This window comes from Priapulus caudatus, unplaced genomic scaffold (genome assembly GCF_000485595.1).
Source record: "Priapulus caudatus unplaced genomic scaffold, Priapulus_caudatus-5.0.1 Scaffold133, whole genome shotgun sequence".
Lineage (NCBI taxonomy): Eukaryota > Metazoa > Priapulida > Priapulimorpha > Priapulimorphida > Priapulidae > Priapulus > Priapulus caudatus.
The window spans coordinates 263612-282297 of NW_014577194.1; the positions used below are offsets into that span (position 1 = coordinate 263612).

General features: G+C 41.2%; 2 protein-coding genes across 11 annotated transcripts in view; one reads left to right on the forward strand and one right to left on the reverse strand.

The window, feature by feature from the left end:
• LOC106805932 (diacylglycerol kinase epsilon-like) overlaps window positions 1–5885 on the forward strand; it is a 10707-nt gene extending 4822 nt beyond the window's left edge. For 2 of the 5 annotated variants that reach the window (XM_014807715.1, XM_014807714.1), the window contains exons 6-13: window positions 379–522; window positions 977–1119; window positions 1268–1322; window positions 1571–1684; window positions 2203–2277; window positions 2378–2505; window positions 2740–2851; window positions 3186–5885. In XM_014807715.1, coding sequence (XP_014663201.1) covers window positions 379–522; window positions 977–1119; window positions 1268–1322; window positions 1571–1684; window positions 2203–2277; window positions 2378–2505; window positions 2740–2851; window positions 3186–3311 — 897 coding nt within the window. In that variant the 3' untranslated portion in view covers window positions 3312–5885. Of the gene's footprint in view, window positions 1–378; window positions 523–976; window positions 1120–1267; window positions 1323–1570; window positions 1685–2202; window positions 2278–2377; window positions 2506–2739; window positions 2852–3185 lie in introns of those variants that run through there. The other 3 variants (XM_014807717.1, XM_014807718.1, XM_014807719.1) reach the window with 3 other exon arrangements.
• Window positions 5886–7292: 1407 nt separating this feature from the next.
• The window catches only part of LOC106805931 (3-phosphoinositide-dependent protein kinase 1-like), a 19972-nt gene continuing 8578 nt past the window's right edge, over window positions 7293–18686 (reverse strand). For 3 of the 6 annotated variants that reach the window (XM_014807708.1, XM_014807712.1, XM_014807713.1), the window contains exons 6-14: window positions 14489–14633; window positions 13800–13891; window positions 13532–13667; window positions 12870–12938; window positions 12498–12594; window positions 12118–12288; window positions 9947–10210; window positions 9201–9353; window positions 7293–8878 (exon numbers count right to left, since the gene is read on the reverse strand). In XM_014807708.1, the coding sequence (XP_014663194.1) occupies window positions 8777–8878; window positions 9201–9353; window positions 9947–10210; window positions 12118–12288; window positions 12498–12594; window positions 12870–12938; window positions 13532–13667; window positions 13800–13891; window positions 14489–14633 (1229 nt within the window). In that variant the 3' untranslated portion in view covers window positions 7293–8776. Of the gene's footprint in view, window positions 8879–9200; window positions 9354–9946; window positions 10211–12117; window positions 12289–12497; window positions 12595–12869; window positions 12939–13531; window positions 13668–13799; window positions 13892–14488; window positions 14634–15104; window positions 15252–15487; window positions 15531–15943; window positions 16101–16350; window positions 16392–17627; window positions 17913–17940; window positions 17978–18469; window positions 18514–18686 lie in introns of those variants that run through there. The other 3 variants (XM_014807709.1, XM_014807711.1, XM_014807710.1) reach the window with 3 other exon arrangements.

Sequence of the window (18686 nt, forward strand, 5' to 3'; positions counted from 1 at the left end):
TCTCTCTCTCTCTCTCTCTCTCTCTCTATATATCTCTCTCTCTCTCGCGCTCTCTCTCTCTCTCTCTCTCTCTCTCTCTCTCTCTCTATATATCTCTCTCTCTCTCTCTCTCTCTCTCTCTCTCTCTCTCTCTCTCTCTCTCTCTCTATATATCTCTCTCTCTCTCTCTCTCTCTCTCTCTCTCTCTCTCTCTCTCTCTCTCTCTTGCTCTCTTGCTCTTTTGTTCTCCTCTTTCTCTCTCTCTTTTCTCATGTGCATGTATGTTTGCACGTGCACCATGCATGGGTCATGGGTGTATGCATGCCTTTGCAGGCTCCCATAACTATGTGGCGAATGTGAAACTTGATAATAATACTAATAAATTATTCTGTGTGTTAGGTGATAGATATAGACGAGTTGCCACTGGAGAGTGGATTGGAGTGGTGTCGTATGATCCACGACCACGTGTGTAGAGTGCTAGTATGCGGGGGCGATGGAACGATGGGCTGGGTGCTAGCCACCATCGACAAGCTGAAATTGGATGTAAGTTGACCTGCACACCACAAAACAACTCAGCAATTGCTGCAAAAGCATGTACTTTTGTTTCTTGGAATGATATGTAGGATTTCATTTTATCACATGTAATCATTTAATTTCTTGAAGAATTCAAAATATTTACTGAAGCAACTGTTTTGTAGATATTCTCAATGCATTTCAAAACTAAATAAATTTGTAGTTGTATGCCTAGATAGTTTGATGAAAATTTCGGGGGGAATGAGGTTATTTGCCATTTAGAAGTTTCATAGATATTCATTATATTATGCCTGGCACCTAGTTAAAAAATCTAGGCAAGACATTTGTTGTAAATCTTTGTATGGCAATTAAAAATTCATTGTATACCATTCGGTGTATAAAATCGTTTATATATGTGGTTTGGGTCAAACAAAGAATCATGGGAGGCACAATTCAGCAGAGTAGTCTGTTCTGTTTGTTGTAGCCAGCTCCTCACGTCGGGCTGATACCTCTGGGGACAGGTAACGACCTGTCACGAGTGTTGGGCTGGGGTATAGGTTACTCAGGTGAGGACATCCATGACATTCTGGACAAGGTTACACAAGCGACCCCGGTCAGATTTGACAGGTGTGTTTTTGCCGAATAAGCAACTCGTTATGTGTGTGTATCCAAAAGACATGAGTTGATTGATGACTCTCAGATGTCACAAATCTCAAGTGCTGTTTTGTAAAGTCTATAAACTGTAGAACTCGTGTGTTTGTTTTGCATTGACCAGGTGGAAGATCAGAATCAAACATGCACGACATCTAGGCCTAAGGAAACCAGGAAAGGTAATCATTTATGAATATGCATGTGCGTGCTGTAGATAAAGAAATCACGACCATTTCTTGCAATGCTAGAACACTGTGAGAGATGTGCATCACATATATGTGAATGATTATGAATATAATATATATATTGACATGGATGCTAGTGCGATATCTGTATTTGATTCTGAATTGATTTGAATTAAGATACCGGATTTAAATAGAATTGCTATATAGGCAGTCAGTAATTCCCTAACTCGCTATTTCACCAGACGTTATTTATGAACAACTACGTGTCTCTTGGCGTGGATGCTCTTGTCACTTTGAACTTTGACAAGAGTCGCAAGGCTGCTCCTGGAATCTTCAGCAATAGATTCATTAATAAGGTGTGTGTAAGTAAGGAGTGGGAAGCAACTACCCACCTGCATTCATGGCCTCATCAGGGGTACAGTGATAACATATACGACAATGATATCTGATATTACCTCTCTGCTCCCAATATTGTGGTATAACAGCCAAATGTGGTACTTTTGTCGATATTCCTGTGTTAATCAATCTGAAAAATGGTAAAAACTCCGATGAAAAAGTTACTTTTAAAATTGGACACTGATTGTATGACTTACTGTATTCTTTAGTTGTCAGACTTCCTGCTGGCTGACTCGGTGGTGGCACCTCTAGGAAATTAAATGTACTACACATGTTATCTTAATACAACGAAGGGACACCGGTGTATGATAGCAATATTATGAGTAATTGAATGCCCTCATATCGCATCAAGACAGAAACGTTGTTTAATAATAAACTATTCATCTTTCAGTGTTGGTAAACATTGCTACATACCGTGGTGTGATTTTGTTTGAGATGTACAAGCATCTGCAGTCATTTGTGGTTGCTTTCCTTTTAGCAGTTGGCGTACGTTACGTACGGCACCAAGGACGTTTTGGAACGCGAGTGCATTGATCTCCACAAGAAAGTTAAGGTACACTGCACTGCAATTATAACGCACGAGGCAAAGTGTCGTATATAATTTCGTAATTTGAACCCTTTTTTACCATTTACTGTTCATGTATTCACTGCAGCTGGAGCTTGATGGGGCAGTGGTGCAGATGCCAGCCCTTGAGGCCATTGTTGTTCTCAACATCGGGTCGTGGGGAGCCGGCGTCAGACCTCTCGATCTTATCACAAGCGTGCCGAAGCCTGTCTACAGGTAGCGTTGTCGTTATCTTGGCTTCTACTTGGAAATTGTCCATTAGGTCCATTAGGATTTCATGCACAAAAATCTTTGGCATGTGTGCCAGAGAAATCTCGTATTCTCTAATACAGTTCCTTAATACGAACCTCCATACCTTCCTCCTTCATACGAAAATAGTTTCCTTTGCTAATCATATCCTGTCATGTATAAAACATGAGTACATGTCGTTGTACTGTTTCTCTTCTCTAGGACAGATGATGGCTTATTGGAAGTACTTGGCATCTACTCATCATTTCACATAGCACAGCTTCAAGTTGGCCTGTCAGAACCTGTTTTACTCGGGCAAGCAAAAACTGTAAAGGTGCGCCAAGCAATAATCTGTACCTAATCTTTACTTGTCCCTCATTATTCCTTGAGGGCTGTTGACCAAAAGATTTTGGTCGTAATATTGGTATTGGTCGTAATTTTTTCTATGTTTGTGATACAAGTAAACACATGTTAGCAGTCACGTCTATGGAACGAACACCTGTCTATAAAAGTCACTTTTGGAATTTTTATTGAATGACCGTAATATACAAGTTTGACATTACTGTACTGTACTAATAAACAGTACTGATAATGGTTATTATTGTAGATCTACGTCATTTCTTACAACAGCCCCCTGGTTTACATTCGGTGCATTTCTCTGTCCACAGTTGACACTACGAGGTGGCAATGCACCTATGCAGGTGGACGGAGAGCCGTGGGAACAGACTCCAGCTGAGATAACGATTGTGCAACATAACCAAGCTACCCTGCTATACAACTCTGAAGCGTTGTAAGATTACTTTTATTACAGATCACAACTTTTGCATGTCGTGTCCGTCATAGTTTGTCTGCTCATAGACAATAGCGCAATCATTCGATAATGTGATTTAATCGTTTAGAGAATTTAATTATTTATAAATTATATAATATTTAGACAAGCTTTTTTAAGCTTTCTAGTCATAAATTTTAGAATAAGTATTCAAGGTATTTAAGCTTTATAAGTAATATATAGCTTTTAATTTTTAAGAAATTTTTATTCTTCTCGTACAGCCTAATGAACAAAAGTGGTCTAGCAATGTTAATATTCAGGGTCAATGGCTATTCATACTTGTGGTTTACATTTTATTTATTTGAATTACACTATATAAGGTAAAGTTATTTCCTTTGCTATTGTATGTGCATGGTGTGCATGAAGGATAGATCAATATGGGGGATGATATTCCAATGCAGAACTGACCAGGTGTGTTAGTGGCTATTGCCAGTATGACAGCTACGTGCAGAACACGATAACAACTGTCGAGCCGCTATTATATACTATTATTTATAGTTTGTTTACAGTGCCTTTCTATGGTATATCCTGACTTCGTTTATTGACCACAAAATTTGATTGTATACATCTAAGGCATCTAGCTGATAATACTGTGCTATTGCAATGTATATCATATATGTGCTTGATAAAGCAAGTCCTACTGAACCACTGCATCTACATTAATTATGTTGTGGCTACTGTAGTGGCATATGGTAATGTAAGGTACGTGGGTAAGGTGAGTATAACGCAAGCAAGGAAGCTATGTGCGTAAGGTGAGTAAAAGAAGTAAGGAGTAAAAGAAAGTAAACACGTTCAGTTAGATGAAAATAGTTTTAATGTACTGTAGTCTTCCGTGAAAATCTGTAGGACAGTGAGTGCAGGTGATAGAGTGGAAAACAGGGTTTAATAGTCATGGACAGGAAGAGGAAGAAATGACTGTAACAGCCTTGTGTTTTTATTGGTGTATTTTCATGTGCCAATAGACATTTATATGGATCATATAGATGTTAAAGTAATGTCTATAGGATTAAGTGGTGTGCGTGGAGCATCCTATATTGCTTCTTTTGGCCATAAACAACTCGGTTAATCTTTTACAGATATCCGTTTTTCACAATTATGGGTCACCGTAACGGCATAAAAACCCGTGTGCATAATTCTCCATAAAAACAGGAAGCACTTTTTTCGTGAGTGCCTGTATAGCTACAGTTCAGGGACTTTCCTAAATAAGTAATAAAGTAGAGGACATTGGAGGTTGATTGTGTAACATTGTATATTAGTCCTAGACTGGTTCCATGAGACGTTGAAAGTCCTCAGTCAGGACCTTTGGAATCGGTCTATATTCGCAACAGGCATTATTAGGCACGGACATATAGTGCATTGTCTGTGGAATATATGAAGAGCTTGTTTGCAAAACTAAACTGCTTGCATTCATTTTTTGCAAAAACAAATGTATAGTATGTGAACATATAGGTACCGTGTTGAGTACTTTTTTTCTTGCAAAACAGCTCACATCCTGCTTAACAGACGCATCATAAATCATCTTTAGTTGCAAAATAGCTTATATCCATCGGCACCTGTTATTTATGATTTATGCCTCATAATTACTCACTAATGTAAAAATTATTTAAATTGATTGATTGTTTGAACCACGTGTCAAATAATTGTTTGTCGTTTTCTCTCAATTCTCCAAAATGGACACAAGCAGTTTTGCAAATAAGCTCTTCATATATAGAATTCTCATTATTATGATCACTGTTTCATTAATGGAAACTGATTTTGTATGAGATGGTTGTCGTGGGATGAATTAACACCACTAGTTTCACTGTTGCACACTAATACATGCCGGCCAAGGTGTTGCGCCCTGATTCCTTCACAATCATGTGCGCTTAACACGTACGTTTATGTTCCATGACATCGTTTAAACTACTTTACAGTGTCTCACGACTAGCATTATATCAGGAGTAACATCATATACACGTATTATCTTATCCTGCTTCTCACGTTTCTCTCCGTAGTGCGTGCAATGCTAAATATATAGACTCATATTTAACAATCATGTCAGTTGCGGACATTTCGAAATTGCGCTTGGTTGTGTAATTTAGATATATTTAGAGAGCATTATCAGGAATACATATCAAATATAATACGGATAAATTATTATTATTAACTATTATTATGTTGATTAACAATTAATTATGTATTCCTGAACATATCCCTTCTGAACGACCGTTATATATACGTTATATCTATGGTTTTACAAATGTATAGTGGCGCATTATACCTGTATACGTGGGGTATACGTGTAAATATTCCCCGCGAGCAACCATTGCTAAGTTCCATTTTAAGTGCTATGTGAGCTATTGCATTCCAGTATTGATAACTTCTCGTCTATTCGTTCGTTATAATTGTTAAATGTGATATTGTACAGTTTTCTTGTGAAATCATTTTCAGCAACTCATCAGAAGGTCATCGGCAACTATAGCTGGCAATAGCTGAACTTTATTTGCTATTTGTGCTGTAATATGTTGCTACGTAAAAAAACAACAGTTTACTTAGAAAATACCTGTTATATTCGGTTTAATTTTTGATCGAGCTTGAATTCCTTATGTACAAATTGCACCGAGTAATGACTAGTATGGGCTGCTGCTCCCAGTCAACGTAAATGTGTTCGTGCGTGCGTCTGTGTGCTGGCGGGGGGGGGGGGGGGTGAAACGAAGGGTGGTCATCAACATAGTCCATTATCCATCATAATGCATTTTCCGTTCCGATCAGTTTTAACCCTAGTCTCACGCATTAGGTGTTTCAACAACAAGATGACGCTCACAATATTTTAAATTATAATAACATATTTATTACATCATAGTAATTTATACAGCAATCAAAATTGGCAGTCAATATATTTCTCAGTCTTTCCCACGCAAAAATGTTGTAACAGTAATAGTATATAGGTATACGCGGTGATACTTCGTCTGCACTCTAGTATAGGTGGAAGCGTGAAGTAGTGTCAGCTTACTGCCGGATGGGGAGGGGGAGGGGGGGCGTTCATGTCCATAAGTAGGCGGCACACCTGATGCGGGGAAATGCAAGCATCCCGACATATTAATGTTGCGAACGACCTACGCGAATCTGTCCGGGTTAGCTTACACCTCACACATCTCCCAGCGAGTACCTACCTGTGATTCACCATCATGCATGCACATTTGCACAAATGAATAGACAATTGCACCAGATAAATTAGAATAATTCGGGTATGTTTCTTCATCCCAAAGAGCAAGCAAGGTCTCAGATAATCGATACAGGGATATATTAAAAATTACCTAAACGGTTACTTCTTCACACAATAGGTAGAAATTACTGACTATATAAATACTGTCCGTCTCTGATGCCCAGCATCACTGTACAATACAAACGAAATTGCTATGACATAAAGCAAGTTTTTGTGGGCTGCTACTTTTCCCGTTTTAATTACAATACAGATCAGAAAACATAACCAACAGCCCACTATACAACGAACACATACGCACCAATTGTGTACGGCACGAACGCATCTTGGTGGACTCACTAAATTGGATGAACGAAGATATGTACTGTAATACTAAGGGTACGACCTTCATGTGTAGCTGCAATACAATATTGTTTGCTTTACTTCACACATAAATTAACACCACCAATAAATAGAGCGGAAAAATTTCTAAAGCAGTTTGATTTCCATAAGATTTCCTCTCGCAATTTGAAACGGAATAGAATCATTCAGAACCTTATAATAATATTAGAGATATGCGTGCGTGCGTGCGTGCGTGGGCGTGGCTTGTCGTGCGTGCGTTTGCGTGTGTGAGTAAGTACGCATGTATGTATGTATCAAGAGTCCATAATAGGAAATATTCTATTATGGACTCTTGTATGAATGCATGCATGTTTGCATGTAAGCTACCTACGTATGCACGGATGCGTATATATGTAAAATGTGTAAAGGTAATATATACTTTATTACGGTCTATGTAACAACTCAAACAAGCACCCTCGTGAAGTTGTTTATATTACATGTATATAATACGTACACTTTTGACGCCTGAATGTCGTGAGGTGGCAAATAGTAATATTACAAGCCATTTGCAATATACTTTGTACAACATGTAACATTGGAAACAGCCGTCGCGAGACAAGCAGTGCGTAGCAGCCACTGATCATCAAGACTGGCATTAGCTTTACAGGCAATCACCAATTCTTCGTTTACTTCTCCGTAAATTTGCTATAAGGAAACTTAGAAATGGCGAATGTGCCCGTTGAATGCGTATAACAGCGTATAACAGTACAGTAACAGTGCTGCGACCGTCCGAACGAATCGCCTACGCTAAGAACGAGTACAGCTCTCCCTTGAATTAGCATAATGGAAGAAGAGAGCGCAAATTGCGCTAAAAGAATCGTGCCCTTTTACAAGAGTGACTTGCAGAATTAATGAAGCCTTCGTGTAAACCACTCTAGTGTGCATGGCCATGTGGCACGCACCCGAAGCAGTGTTCAGGTTTACAAGTATAACTAGAATAGGATTTACTGATAGTCAAGCTTCAGTTGCTCACGTGAGTCAATTATTTTCAGTGAGAATGCAGATGAAACTTCTATTTGTAGTTAGTTTATCATTGCACTAAAAATAATACAATGTTGGGGGAAAACAAGGAGTGAGTGCTCTGACACCCACTCAGATCTGTTCTGCAAATACTTTCTCTCTACTAAAAAAACACGTTTTACGTAGATATGATTAGGTTAAGTAGGGGACCAGTGTTCTCCTAAACACACGCACCCCATCACATTGATCACGCGATGTCATCAGAGGTCCCTTTGCCGTGTTCACTTCCACATTCCCAGTCAACCAGTGTTGCGTATACACTCAAACCTGAACATAAGGGTCACCCAAGGATAACGCCAGAAGTGAGCTTCATAGACAGCTGTCCATTCTATAGAGGTGACTGCTTACACAGGTTTGACTGCATAACCCATTTACGCCCAACTTCCAACGAGAGCATTTGTTGGTCAATGGCGACAACGTAGAATGTTCGGCCGGCACGCGTTCCCTCACGTTCACACAACACGAACGGGTGGCAGCTTTACAAGTGGCTCCCTCAGCGTCATCATCACGCCATCGAAACGCCGGCACTTCACGTAAATTTCATGACTATGCAAACGGCAAGGCAGAGCGACTAAACGAGAGAGACACCGACCGTAGTCGCCGCGCCACGCCATCCGCGACACCGAACAACGCCCTGACACAATTTAATTACAGCGATAGTTACTTCTACGATGGAGCTGTATCGTATAGCACCACGCAACTCTAGGTAGATCCGTTGTAAGGACCCATAAGCGGAATTTGATGTAAGCGTGATGTGTCAAACACACTGCCACACGCTAATTTGCATATGATCGAATTTGGTTGAATCGTGAACCATCGGCGCGAAGCTAGCTGTCCGTTGCAAAGTACAATTGGTACATTTCCTCAATGGCTTCACACCACTTCAGCGAGTAGCCTTCGGGATCTTCCAGATAATAGGTCCTGTTGGGCTGAAAGATAACAGGGATAATATATACATATATATCTATCGTATATACATATATATTCATATTATATTACGAAGTCGTATAGGAATGGTAAACTAGTCTGTTTTCCTTTTAAAATTTTGTAACAATAAATACAGGAATGAATGCCTTCCTGAAAGTTTCCTATACTGTCCTGTATTCCTTGCTGCTTGGTAACTTTGGTAACACAAGTGATTGACAGATAATTGTGTGACCACATTAACATAGTACCCTAATAGACCACAAACCTTGTGTACTGAGTTTGTGCCTGTAGTTCAGACTATTAGATAACGATAGATGTGCTTACTGTGTGAACGAAGAAGATCTTAAAGTTCTTAGGCTCGGGTCGGATATCTTTGGACAGTGGTATCTCTCCCTTGAGGACCTGGTTTACTGGATCCACGTAATATAAGTGTGGCCCTTCGGTCAGCAGGAACATGCGCCGTCTTGCGAAAAGTCCCTGTAAACGCACGACATTGCAGCTGTAGTATAACGGTAAGCAGCAAATCATTTTATATTGAAACCAGTTTGTATTTTTTTTCATAAGCAAACTACTGGTTATTCATGACAGCAGGTTAGAACCTGACATAACCAACCAACGCAACACAAAATGAACAATCCTAGCATCAGACAGCTGGAAACATGGAACGAACACATGCACACATACATATATGTATATACACACATGCACGCATGCACGCAGGTACACGGCACGCACACGCAGACACACACAAATATATGTATATGTACGTTATGTGTACATACACACATGAATGCACGCACGTACACGCACACGCACGCACGCACGCACACACACACAGACACAGTCACCCCTGTATATAAGGATTACTCTAGGAAAACCCACCTAATGAGGCAGGGAATACATTCTAAACCGCTGGTCTGGGACTCTATAGTTCTACTCTATAACTGTCACTCAAGGGAAATGCCAAGAGTGTCCTTTTGCAGATAGATGACCACTCTATAGGGGTGACTACCGACACAGGTTCGACTGCCCATCGTGTTTACAGGCGACGAACGGCTTCTTCCACCAACCTTCCTCTTGTCAATGTAGCCCATCTTGAGGATGAGGTTTCCTTCGACAAACTTGTGCCACGGGTTGTTGCACGCCTGGTTCTGCTTCCGGCTCTCCCTCTCCTCCTCCGAGCACGGTATGTTGAGCATCCCCGGTCGCCGCGTCACGCGCACCTTCTCCCCCTCGACCTTCTGCTTCTGCTTCTTCGCGACTTTCGTCTTGTCCTCCAGCATCAAGTTGGCAAAGTGTTCGTCTCTCAGGCCGGGAAGGTCCGTGAGATCGATCTGTAGTCGCGTGCAGAAATGCGAGTAAGTCTCAATGCTGGACTTCCTTTATGTCAACCTCGCATGACCACTGCATACACCGATGGAATGCGATCGACTGACTAATAGACTGATTTGATCGATTGAGATTATTGAAATACAATAGACGCAACAGCGATATACATGCACATGTATATCAGAAGCAGCGTTTCCCCTTGCCAAATAGGTCTGTGAGGTGGTAAATTGGTTTTGGTGTGTTTGCATATTTCGAGATCCTAGCAAAGCAAGCACCGCAGGTGCTCGACCAGCTAGGGGGGTCCGGGGGCATCCCCCCAGAGATTTTTTGAAAAAATGGTGCAATTTAGTGCATTCTTAGCTACTCTGAACACATTGTAAGAGACTACAGGCGCGTTCACACGGACGTTTTTGGCCCGAGCCTAATTAGACCCACGCCAGATTTGGCTCGAGCCGCGCGTTCACACGGACGTTTTTGGCCCGAGCCTAATTAGGCCCGTGCCAGATTTGGTCCCATCGAAAACGTCGGACCAGGCCCGAGCCAAATTTTAGCACCAGCTTTCGGCGAGCGGTAGGGCGGTAGAATCGGTTGAGCGGTAGATGCCACGAGTGTCGAACGTGTACTTCGACAAAATAAAGTCCAAAACAGTATAAAAATTCGCAAAATTTGATCAGGATGCACGTTTTCAAGATTGATAATTGAACTCGGAACGTAAGTAAACACTCTGAATCGTACACAATGCCATCTCGCAAAATACTGCCAAAGTATCTGTGAGATATTTGTGCAATAAAATTTATTTGAATTTGAATTTGAATTTGACAGACAGTATTCACTTGCGTACGTGTGAACGCTCCGACTCAAACCGGCCCGAGCCAAATCTAGCCCATTTGGCTCGAGCCAAACCATGACCGTGTGAACGCAACTTTTAGTTCAATAAAGTGTAGTTTATTAATGGAAGAACAGTGATTTTCGTCAGTGAGGGGGTGTTTTGGACAAATTTCTGTGTGGCGGCTGAGAATTTGAGCGAGGCGGCCCGCCTCGCTCGTGTAAATGCAGGGGAAACACTGAGAAGTAAATAATCACAAATTATGAGAACATGGGGCCCATTGTCAGAAACATCGTAAAGTTAATGCTAAAGTTAATGCTACGATAACACTTACGACTAATGCTAATGTTGCGAGACTAGCGTTGACAGAAACACATCGCAGCTATTAGAAAACTTACGATAACAGGAACTTCATCACAAGGCTGCTGATTGGATGAGAATCAATCACAAAAATCAAATTCATACACATTTATTGTACATCACAGTAATTTATGCATATTATGATGGCTAACCACATATAAACAATATTTGATGAAAAACGACGTGGTCATGAATTAATTCTGCACAACAAGACAAATTCTCACACTGTAACGCGAGACGCGAGAGTCGTGGCAAGCGTGGAAAACCTTTAGAACAAGAGAACAAATGCCATACGCCATTTGTAAATGTATTGTTTTGTTTTATTAGCGGTAGATAATTAAGTGATTTGAACAGCTCCATTTTCCAAGAAAAACACAATTTTAATTTCATTATTTATAAAACATAAATATCACTATAATTGTAATTCTTAGTCTAAATGTGTTATTTTCATCTTAATATTAAAGTTACGAGAGGGTCTGGGCTCTCGTAATGTTATGAGGATATTTGCGAGGATTTTTCGTTCTCGCAACATTACGATGTTTCTGTCAACGGTTTACGAGTGGAAGTTAATGGTAAGACTAATGTTGCGACTAATTTTGTTTCTGACAACGGCCCCCTGATATATATACATAGATGTATATTTTGCACTTTACATTACACAGCAACGAGCACACTCGCCACATCCACCTCCGACAAAAGCGTCCGAATGTCCGGAAGCGTTGTTACCTCGCTCTTGAAGTTTGGGTTGTCCCTGACCGCGGGTAAGAACGGTACGATCGGTGGAGGCGTCACAATGTCTAGCTTGCCCCAGGGGATGCCGTTGAAAAATGCGTGCGCCTTAAGGGCCTTGTAGCCACCACACTCATCAGATCCAAGTCGCTTCTTTGCATCCAGTACCTGGAATAAATACCAGTGCGATCGCAAATACCGTCAAGAAGCCATTTGATACATTGGAGATAGTAACGTTTCGTCACATACAGTACAAAATAATATATATGCGTTGTTGACCCACAAACAGACGGAGACTCGAATATGAATTTATATATTTATACATATATGATTTTAAGGATATATGGATTCTCTGTTTAATATGAGTAAACACTCACCAACAGACTCTGTACAAGGTCCTTCCCCACTTCATTGAAGCCTTCTGGGAAGTCATATTCCAATTTGACAACTTTTTGGAATATCAAATATTCGTTTCTGTGAGAATAATGAAGATACTGCGTTACAACATAAGTAGCTAAAAGAGACAAAACTCTCTTTATTAAATTCTACTCTATTACACAATCAGCATTCATTAGAGTCGAGTCAACCAATTTAATAATTGGGGAAAATTTTGCAGTGACAACTCATACTTACTAGCATCAAGATGCAATTAGAATATGTCATTATATTACACTATATTAAATAACATCATTATAGCAAGGTTTATTCTTGTTCAGTTCTATATATATGAGTGTCAGGCAGAAACATACCCAGCTCTGAATGGAGGCAGGCCAGACAAAAACTGATAGATAATTGCTCCGAGTGCCCAAAGGTCTAAACTGAAAACAGCATTTATGAGACATATTTATAGCAGATAATGAGATAGAACGAACATGTATGCAAACAAAAGCGTAACACATTTATGTGATAAATAATCCGTGTGTCATATTAATGATTAGATTAGAATAGGGGCCACCTGTGCGTAATTCATGAGAAATATTACTCGCATAACTATTCCAAAAGGATCAAGGTCAGGGATACCAGATGTAAACAACTGTTATCGTCCACTTTTCCTCTACAAACGAAGTATTACAAATGACACCTTCCAGGTATTTTAAGTATTAAAACTAGCTTATTGTTCACAAGATGTCAAGAATCACTGGATATGATTAAAAATTGCACATAACGTGCAAAGCCAAAACATTACTTTCAAAACAGCAGTGCTTAAATCTAAAAGCTACACCTGCTATTGCTCCTGTGCTGCTACTGGTGTGCTGCTGTACTGCTACTGCTGCTGCTGCTGCCACTGCTGCTGCTGCTGTTGCTGCCGCTGCCACTGCTACCGCTGCCACTGCTACCGCCAATACTACTGGTAGACAACATGCACAATGTATGTGAAACCATTTAAACTTGTGCTGGCACACAAAATTACCTTTTAGAAATTGGCTTGTTGTTGAGTAGTTCAGGGGAAACATACTGTGCTGTACCAACGAAGGAGTTTCTGCGTGGCTTAGCAGGCACAGTGCTGCCAGCTGGTGGACTAGTTCCGGTCGGTGAATTGCTTTCGTCTGAATGAGATAACACCAACGAATCACTTCGAAAACGAATCTATAGACCAACTACTTCCGGCGGCGGACTCTCGCCCTGCTACAACCACAAAAACTACTGCTGCCATCTAGCGACGATCAATGGCACAATACCTTGTTCTGCATCTAGGATTTTTGCCGATCCAAAGTCAGTGATCATGACGTGCATTCCCTCACTGAGGAGTATGTTCTCTGGCTTCAGGTCCCTGAAAGCAGTGGCACACGTGTTACGGAACAACACAGGGAGACCAACTTTCAAGGTAAACCGGGAACGGTCACACACACAACACTGAATTAATGGGAAGGGCACGCCAGCAAATCGGGTAGGGCAGCCACTGGCAATTCATTGCCGTGAATGGCTGCCAGGGGCCAATTGTCAGAAGCAAAATAATCTTTAATATTAGCCTTACCATTAAGTTTGTCCCCTTAGACCGGACCGCTATACACAGCATATGAGATACTTAAGTATTGTGTAGTACACAATTGTGAGATTTGTGACGTTACCATAATTCTGTTAACGTTCTACGAGAAAAAGTAAATGTTAAAATTGATGTTAAGACTAATTTTGTTTCCGACAACTGGGCCCAGACTTTCAAGGCGTGACGGACATCAAGGAGCGGGACGATGGCAGCACGTCCCGTCGATGATGCAGCGTGGTGGTCCAAACCCCTCCACTACACACACATGCACACCCGCGCGCACGCACGCAGGCACACATGCACACCTGCATGCACGCACGCACGCACACACGCACACACACACACTGCCGCCACCGCCGCCGCCACCATCACAGCGAGACTTGCCTGTGAATGATGCCGCGACTGTGCATGTACTCGAGCGCGAGAACGATCTCGGCCGCGTAAAACTTGGACACGTCCTCGTCAAAGCTGCCGACACGGTGTATGTAAGAGAGCAGCTCGCCGTTCTTAGCGTAGCTGAGCACAAAATCTGAGACGACTCGATTAAGGCGACAACGCGAGTGCACGCGCGTGGGTGGCACAGATAGGGTGGGCACGAAATCGCTTCTTTGAGGCATAATAGTTATTGTCTAATAATACTAACAATACTAATAAGTCTTGTCCTCATGCTTTGTGTTTCAGTCTTAACTATAAAAAATGTTTAAAAAAAAATGTAAAAAAATAAAATTATGAAACCCAAAACGTAAAAAAAAACGTTTGGGTCGCGGCTATTTTCGAGGTCGGAGGACAGCAAACATATAATTTTTTAAGGATGGCCTAGAGTTGAAGAAAATCTGATTTTGCACAACACACTCAAAAAACAACGACCAGGACAAACACAGCGCGCGAATAACTTCTAAAACCGAACAAAATCAAAAAAAGAAAGATTCGCTGGTTCAGTGAAGAGGACGGTAACATCCCAGTTGGCCTAAGGCCAACCGGGAATAAACCAAGAGGATACATAGTCGATCGCGGTCCTGGAACGTGCAGAACAGTTTGACGAAGAAAGGGGAAGGTCCGGCTCCGAGACGCATCAGCACCTCCTTCTCTCGCTTGATGTACGCCGTCTTCTTCTCTCGAATGATGTGCTGCTTCTCGCAAACTTTTACTGCAAGCGCGGCTGTTACACCGTGTAACATGTGTTGACCGTGTAAGATATATATGTTAAATATGTCGACACGTGTTAGATGTGCTACTACTTCGTTCGACCGCCTCCACTCTCGCGCAAAATTCGAGCCGCCACCTCGCGTCGACGATCGGCGGTTTGCGAGCGCGAAACCTAACCGTGACTTTTCTTATGTCCACTTATTTGCTCGTAACCGTGTACTGTACGCTTACACTTACTTGCATATTCTTTTTGCGTTTGGATATCTTTGGCTAAAAATACCTACAAAGACAAAACACAAACACTTGCTGAGTACAGATTTCTAATCATGCACGTGTATTATGCATCTACTTACGAAGACTATATAATTACTAAAATATTTATTAGATCAAGTAGTAATGTTGTTTCTTTTATGCGACATTCCTAGCGAATCTTTAGAGGATTCTTGAGTAAAATGTGACCCTTTCATTAAAATTTAATAATATCCTAAAAAAAAATACACAGCATGATACAGCAGTTTACTGCCTGTATGAAAGAGACCAAGAATTCATTTACAAAACCAATAAAGGCAATATGCTAACACAGTGATAAAATTGTTCTCTATTTCTATTACTGAACTTAACAACAGGAGTACATGAGAGTTCCTAAGTACGCCTGAAACAAACTGGAGTCTCAAACACCAGCTGGACACTCACAGTTGAAAAAGAACCTTCTCCTATGATCTTTCCAAAAATATAGTCTTCGGCCTTCTTTTTGGAAAGAGGCATTGCATTCTTTGATGGACTTGGGCTCAAGTTGTCATCGCTGGTAATATTCTCACAGGTAACATCTTGGAGAGGGGAACTGCCGACACTAAAGAACAGACACACGTACGTGGTTACAATTACGTGACGGCAATATAATATGCACACGGCAAACATGACAATATTTTACTCCACGTTTACGTTTACGTAAACACCTAATATCCTAAATCCCTAAACTGCATTTCTAGAATGAACTTTTACGATTACTAAGTGCTCAGAAACGATTCAACAGCTGCTATTACTATTAGTAAACATATATCTAAGTGAACATATACGGCCTAAGTACTGAAGAGTTTTACCCGGCAGAAGATGCGTTACTCTGCGGTTGCATTTTTTTGGCCTGCAAAAGATATAAAATACATGGTCAATATATCGTAACATACATTGCGTGCACCCACACAGTGATTGACCATGCCAAAATACAAAAGTTCGATGTATGAATGCGACAGATACCATCTACACAGGTCTACGAGAAAGCCAGCCTATCAACCTGTCAAACAAGACCGTTTTGAAGTCGTATAGTGATCTATAGTGATAGTGATCGATACTGCCACACAACTGCCAGACTGGCCAACAATGCCATCTAAACAGTGAGTGCGTCTGACCTTCATATGTCCATTCCAACAATCAACAAGGTCTCCGTCACAACAATCTACGTTAGCAAACATTGTTGTGGGTGTATGTTGACTGCCTTTACACAAGCAATAATTGCCATGGTTACATGAACAAGCTATCACACAGCACAGTGCACTAGAGTTGTGCTAATGATTAAATTAGTGCTAATGACAATTCTGTTATCGTGTGTTAGTATTTCACTCCTGATGTAACTAAAGTTGTTTATATGTGTAGGTGCGACTGACTCGGTGACCCTTGATCCCTGCACCAATCCCCGCGTCAATGACGTTATTATTAGTCACTCGCTGAATTGTAATGTACTTGAACGTTGCCCCGGGGCTACACAAATTATGTAATGTCTGATGCATAAATGCATTATCTACCATCAAGTTGTACCCCCTATACTCACTGCCAGCAAAACTAGCAGCAAACGGGATATACGAGCCACACCTTGAATGAACGCATGTGAACAGAAATACTACGCAGGATCACAAACTTAGAACCCATAGGACACAATATTTACACTCAGTGCATGACATATGGCTACCTTACATATATATATATATACACACATATATTATATATATATATATATATATATATATATAATATATATATATATATATGAGAAGTTAAACACAAATTTGATTTTTTTTCACGACTGATATGTGTGATACATGCGTCATACTATTGAATTGAGACAAGATATTGATTACATATGTGCTGTATGAGAACCAAATATTACTTTTATTATAATTTCACAATAATTATAGTTGCTGACAATTGCATCAAACATCCTAACTACAATTTGTGAGCATGACAAATTTATTCTGTTAGAGCTCCTACCACTAAAGAACATATATATAGTAAATTTACTAAAGTTCAGAGACAATGATTGCATGATCAATCGAAATATCATTTCATAACTTATAGCTAATTAGCTAATAGGGACGTGACATACCTTAACGGTAATCGTGCGGCACAGTTTTCTAAATCCTGACTAGTGCCCGACAGTTTTTACCTATAAATACCGTTACTTATACCCTTTCATTTTCACAACATCCCACGCTAGCATATATCGAGATGACTCAACACAGAAGCAAAAGACAACACAGGCCCGCTGTACTGACCAGCCACCAACCGGACATGCGACCGCGCGCCACTCGGTACCTCTCACATACATGTCACTTTATAGGCATTTACACAATTCCCACTGTCCCACGCAGCTCTTCGGCGCTATAAATGTCAGAGATCACCAAAACTATATACTTCACCCGCACATCCGTGTGTCTATATTAGTGTGCGACGTCGCAGTAAACTGCATCCCAACTCAGTGACAGCACGGCTGATGCAGCAGCAGCAGCAGCCAGCATACACGCGCATTACAGGTGCCGTTAAATGCGCCCGTTCCACCGAATGTTGTTTACGCTACGTCGCACTCTATCCTCATTATTGTCCCGCTGCCCGTGCAATTACTCCTCAGTATAATATGAAGCCAGATTGATCTGCCTACCCTCTCACGATAACGGGATGAGAAAAACATCTTCTTAAAATGGGTAAACATTGTAATTGGAATAGATTGTATAGATGGTTCCAAGCACATGTACACTCGAAAACATGCGTTCACACCACTGGCCACAGATAGATCTAACCTACCCACATACCCACACCCACCCGTGCACATCCCACACCTATACCACCCGTACTATAACCCATACACCCGACACCCACAGCCAAGCACACATCCTACACCACACCCCACACCCACACTCACCCACATACACATCCCACGCATACACTCACCAACGTAGTCCACAACTACATCCACCCACACCCAACCACGCACTCCACACTCAACCACACACCCCACACTCAACATCACACCCAACAAAACGTTCCACACCAAACCACACACCCCACACCCAATCACACACCCCGCTCACCCACTCACACGCCTCACACCTACATTAATGCATCCACACGCACATGGACACCGGACATGCCCACACGTGCACTGTGC